The sequence below is a fragment of the Gymnoscopelus braueri genome, assembly GCF_963280865.1.
Source record: "Gymnoscopelus braueri genome assembly, chromosome: 20".
NCBI lineage: Eukaryota > Metazoa > Chordata > Actinopteri > Myctophiformes > Myctophidae > Gymnoscopelus > Gymnoscopelus braueri.
The window spans coordinates 12614477-12620129 of record NC_137622.1 but is presented as its reverse complement, the minus strand read 5'-3'; the positions used below and the strand labels follow the sequence as shown (position 1 = coordinate 12620129).

General features: G+C 51.3%; 1 protein-coding gene across 1 annotated transcript; it reads left to right on the top strand.

Annotated features, from left to right (window-relative positions):
• Positions 1-1251: 1251 nt before the first annotated feature.
• Positions 1252-2687, top strand: LOC308075550 (protein O-mannose kinase-like; the record flags this gene model as incomplete). Its single annotated transcript, XM_080415496.1, has 2 exons — positions 1252-2105; positions 2681-2687. The coding sequence occupies 2 exons, from the start codon at positions 1252-1254 to the stop codon at positions 2685-2687; spliced, it is 861 nt and encodes a 286-aa protein (XP_080271622.1).
• Positions 2688-5653: the final 2966 nt, after the last annotated feature.

Genomic DNA, 5653 nt, shown 5'->3' with positions numbered 1-5653 from the left:
ATTTACTAAATAAGTTGTGTTATCTGTGCAGCCTTGTTTATGTGTATGTCCATGGAAACAACGACAAACACAGCCATAAGGTCTGGTTTCCTTATGCATTAAAAATAGTTTACTTTTGTGATTACTACATACTGCATCCTATCCTATATTAAAATTGGCTAATGGGCCGGCCGGAGGGCGGACCTCTGACGTCAATCTGACTCAGGCATAACCATATAAGGAGTTCCAAATGCAGCTACACCCAAATATGGAGTGTGTTGTCTAACCTCAATATGTCGTCATGGCATCAGCCGCAAACAAATCAGTCAGCCTCATATATGGGCATGTACTGATGACATAAAAGGGACAAGGACTGACATATACAGACATCCGATTGTCCAGAGCCACAGATCCGACCGCAATGCCCATATGGTCAGGTGCATATACGGGACTGACCAAGAACTCGAAGGAGTGCGGTGCCCGCAACTAGTTCTTTTGAACGAATCGATCATGAACAACCCATCACTAAGGTCTGTGGAGGACGCACCATTTCCGTGTGCATGGGCGGGTGTAGAGGCAATAGGCATCAACTTCCTTGATCGCCTCATACGAGTCGTACTGATGTCATACAGTAGTTATTGATAAACTTTGTGGTGTACGACTATGGTAATATCCACTCTGTTGTCATCTGTTACCTGTGGTTTGTGTTGATGTCATAACTATCCATCCATCCATCCCATTGACTTCACGGATAGGCCGAGCTTTGCGTCCCGTTTGTGCCCCTGCATAAAACTCCATTATTTTTCAGGGTAAAGCACAAGTGTTTGTTCTGTCACAGAGGTCCCTCCAGCTCTTTAGTAAACAGAATACAGTACATTTTCAGGTTTTTGTCTGTATCCCGAAGTGTTTCCTGACGCATAGATATAGAAACCTAGATAATCACAGCGCGTTGACCACTGGCCAATAACAGCGCGTCTAACTGAGTAGTTGCTGCGAGGCTGCCCCTTAATATAAAGGGTTAAGCCTTAACCCTTAACCGTTAAGGGCTGGGTTACGAAAAGACCCACCACCACCTGCCTCTGATTGGTCTACCGAGCGCGCCCTTCTGTGACACACGGAAGCTTGCCTCCTCTAAAATGGCGCCCGAGATACAAATGCCGAAGGAGGCGTCTACCTTTATATGTCTATGGTCTGGCGGCTCTGCTGTTCGTCAGCGCGTTGACGAACGCGACAGACGAGGGCTGCCCTCCCAGAAACTTCAAAGTGGGCAACATGACAAACTGCTCGCCCTGGCTGAAGTGTCCGCACATCAACGCGGAGGTGCGCAGGTTGAAACTGATCGGCCAGGGATGGATGAAGCAGGTGTTCCTGTCAGAGTGGAGAGGTCAGAAGGTGGCGTTGTCCAAACCTCTCTGGAGTTCCGACTTCCTCCACGGTGTGTCCATGCTGCAGGCGCTGCAAGGCCCCCAGGTGGTGCAGCTGGTGGGCCTGTGCCCAGAGGAGAACATGATGGTCACTGAGTACCACCCACTGGGATCCATGGACAACCTGGACACTGTGCTGGCACAGGAGAGACACCGGCAGCACGACACCTGGCAGGTACGCCTGAGGTTGGCCGTGGACTACGTGTCCGCCCTCGACTACCTCCACGACAGCCCCGCGGGCACCCGTGTCATGTGCGACTCCAACTCGCCGGAGAAGGCCCTCACCCAGTTCCTGCTGACCAGCGACTTCCACCTGGTGGTCAATGACCTGGACGCCCTGCCGGAGGTGGACGCCGCCAGAGGCCTGCTGATCAAATGCGGTGACCAGCAGTTGATCGGGGACGAGGTGGCGCCGGAGCAGCGCTGGCCGTTCGAGGGCCTGCCCTTCGACGACAAGCTCATGCCCGCCTACGACGAGAAGACGGACATCTGGAAGATCCCGGGGGTGACACGCCGCCTGATGGGGAGCGTGGCCGGGGGCGACACGGTCCTCTCCCGCCTGTCCCAGGTCCACGCGGAGTGTAAGAGGACGGACCCTGCCCTGCGGCCCTCCGCCCGGGAGGTGCTGCGGGTCTACAGGCTGGTCTTCGACGACATGGTGCGAGACAGCGGCGGACCCCAGAGACTCTCTACACCACCACGGTGCAGTGATTCCAGCACCCCACCCCCCCTCCCCCCCATTTAAAAATAAGAGCACCTCAGTCTCTTTTAAACAGAAAGTAATACAGAGGACAGGAGCCTATCCTATGTCTGACAGCGCCGCGCCACCGTTTTCCGCCACAGCGCCACCTAGAGCCTGCAAAATCTAGGCCCCCCCCAGTGGCGCCCTAGGCAACTCGCATGGGTTCCCAAACTTATCAGGCCGCGACCCCCCCAAAATAATCATATTTGAACTGGGGACCCCCAGTTTGGGAACCACTGGTCCATGGCAGTGGTTCCCAAACCTTTTAGCTCGAGACCCAAAAGGAAAATGTCGAGTTGTTTAGTAAGCAGGCTCGTACAACGACGTAACGGACAGTATTTATTAAGCAACAGCAGGTCAATGAATGAACAACACCGGTTACTTGAGAATGCTACTAGACTAGCTGCTTCCGCGTTAGCATGCACTATGAACCCTGACGTCACATCCGCATCACAGCCAATAACATTCTATATTATCACATAATACCACATCTCCCTTTCTGAGAACAAAGGGTAGACCACCTTTGTCTCTGCAGGTCTTAAGGGGTTTATTCTGCCCTTTTTGCTGGAAGACCTGTCCCTATTGCAACATGCAAAATACAAATAATATAGCTTGAACATTACCATACTATGAACCATTACTTTAGCAGACTGTTTTCTACCAAACTTAAACCTTCTGGTTTCAGGCAAACGTAAACAGTAATACATAACAATTTCACAATCACATGTCACTCTCTTTTTTTTTCTGTCACATTTCCTTTTCTTTTTGTTTCTTTACGCAATAATAACTGCAATATCACATGTCACAAATCAGTTCTGTTGTTTTCTTTTCTCTGTTCTCTTTTTTTTTTTTTTTCGAAAACAAATCAATCACAAGTCAAGTCTGTGTGGTTGTCTAACCTCTCTCCCAGACCTGGTTCGCACAGTCTCTGTGGGGCCCCCTCCGCTGGGTGATGTTGTCTCTGGTGGAGCTGGCGCTGGAGTAGGTGAATCTTCTCCCACCGGCTCATCAACGTCGAATCCCCCACTGTTTGTCTGCAGTGGCACCAAGTGATGCCGGTTCCTCCTCAGTGTGCCCTGAGGCACCTGGACAAGATAAGAGCGAGGAGTGTTGTGTGGCGATAGCACCGTGCCCTGGACTTTCGCATCGGTGATCCACACCTCCTCCCCAGGTACTAGTGGCTGCAGGTCCCTCGCCCCATGTCTCTTGTCGAAGGATCTCGCGTCGTTACTCCTCTTCTCCCGTTCCTTGGCACCCAGCGCGGCGTAGTCAGGCAAAGCTGGATTTAATAGGGCTGGAAGGGCAGGAACTGTAGTGCGAAGGCGGCGTCCCATCAACAGCTCAGCCGGGCTATAGCCGTTCTGCAGAGGGGTTGCTCTGTAGGCCAGCAGTGCAAGATATGGGTCTGATGCCTTTGTCAGCAGGTTTTTTACTGTTTGTACAGCGCGCTCCGCCTCCCCATTGCTCTGAGGAAACCTGGGGCTGCTGGTGATGTGCTCAAAGTCATAATCTGCTGCAAAGGCTTTGAAGTGGCTACCTGAGAACTGGGGCCCGTTGTCCGATTTAAGACATTCACAAATCCCATGACGGGCAAACATGGACTTCAGGTGTACCACCACATCTGTGGACCTCGTGAGTGACAGCTGTGCAATTTCCACATACCTTGAAAAATAATCTACTACTAGTAGATAAGTCTTGCTATTCAGTGTGAACAAGTCAGCTCCCAAGGTTTGCCAAGGCCTGTCTGGCATCTTAGTTGGCATCAGCGGCTCTTTGACGTTCGTCCTTTCCTGGATGCAGGTCCTACATTTTAGCACCATCTCATTTAGCTGGCTGCTGAGTCCTGGCCACCATACTGTCTGCTTGGCTCGACCCCTACACTTTGTCACCCCCAGGTGTCCCTCATGCAGTCTCTGCAGAACATCATCTCTTAAAGCCGATGGGATGACAAGCCTTGTGCCCCGCAATAGCAGTCCATCATGCACGGTCAGCACTGCTCTCTCGGCCCAGTACTGTCTCAACATCCCCTGCAGTTGGCTTTTGTCTGGCCAGCCGTCTTTGCAGTACGTCATCAGTGCAGAGCATGTGCTGTCCGCCTTTAACTGCTCACGTAGGTTGCTCAGATAATCTCCACTGACAGGTAGGTTGTTGATGACAGAGTCTACATAGATATTGGTGTCCTCTAGTAGGCTTGTTTCTGTGTGTGTTCCCGTGGCTCTCAGAGGAGCACGAGACAGGGTGTCCGCTGTCCATAAGCTTTTGCCCGGGACATGGTTGACCGTGTAATTGTATCTCATGAGCCTCATCCTAAATCTTTGGATTCTTGGTGGGAGGTCATCCAAAGCTTTCCCTCCCAGCAGACTCACTAATGGCTTATGGTCAGTTTCCAGTTCGAATGGTCTGCCCAGGATGAAGCAGCCAAACCGTTCACATGCCCATGTTGCAGCCAGTGCCTCCTTTTCCACTTGAGCATATCGCTGCTCCGTTGGCGTCATTGACCTGGATGCATATGCCACAGGTGACCACTTGGCGTCACTCTTCTGCAACAGGACTGCCCCCAGGCCAAAAGAAGAGGCATCAGCAGAGATCTTCAGTACACTGTTTGGATTGTACAGTGTGAGCACTGGTGTGGATGACAGTTCTGTTTTTAACTGATCAAAGGCTGCCTGCTGCTCTGGCCCCCAGTACCAGTGGTTCTTCTTGGACAGCAGGTCACGCAGCACCTTGTCTTTTTCAGCCAGGTTAGGCAAGAAGCGTCCCAGCTGATTGACCATGCCCAGAAAACTTCTGAGTTCACTGACATTTTTAGGTTCATCCATCTCCTGTACTGCTCTCGTCTTCTCTGGATCTGGCTTCACCCCCTCTGCTGAAATCACATGACCCAGGAATCTGACTGTGTGGCGTGTGAGCTCACATTTGTCCATGTTAAGCGTAATGCCGGCCTTTTGTGCTTTCTGCAGCACTGCATGTAGCCGCACATCATGCTCTTCCTGTGTCTTCCCCCAGACCAGTATTAGCCTGGCGTAGACAGACTATATCACTGCGTGGATATGAGTCTGGTGCTTCTATGAGGAAGTTTTTTTTCCAAGGGGGCGGGATCAAAACAATGACTCTCAACGCAATTGGTTAGACCTGCAAACCAACTACCAATTACAGTCTCCCATATTCGAATACTGGGCCCTGATTGGTTACCCACGTCTTCTGGAGCAGGAAATGGATTCTCTATGGAGCGGTGCCAGACCCAAATCCCAGAGTGCAATTTTTTTTTTGCAATCGCAGATTCGTCTGGTCCCAGGCTAGACCAGTATGTCATCCATGTGACACAGCACCCCTGCTAGGCCACTGGTCACTTCGGTTACCATCATCCTCTGGAAGTGCTCAGGGGCTGATGATATGCCAAAGGGTAAGCGATTAAAATAGTAGCGCCCAAAAGGCGTGATGAAAGTGGTGAATTTAGCAGACGCTTTTGTCAATGGTATCTGCCAAAAGCCCATGTTGGCATCTAATT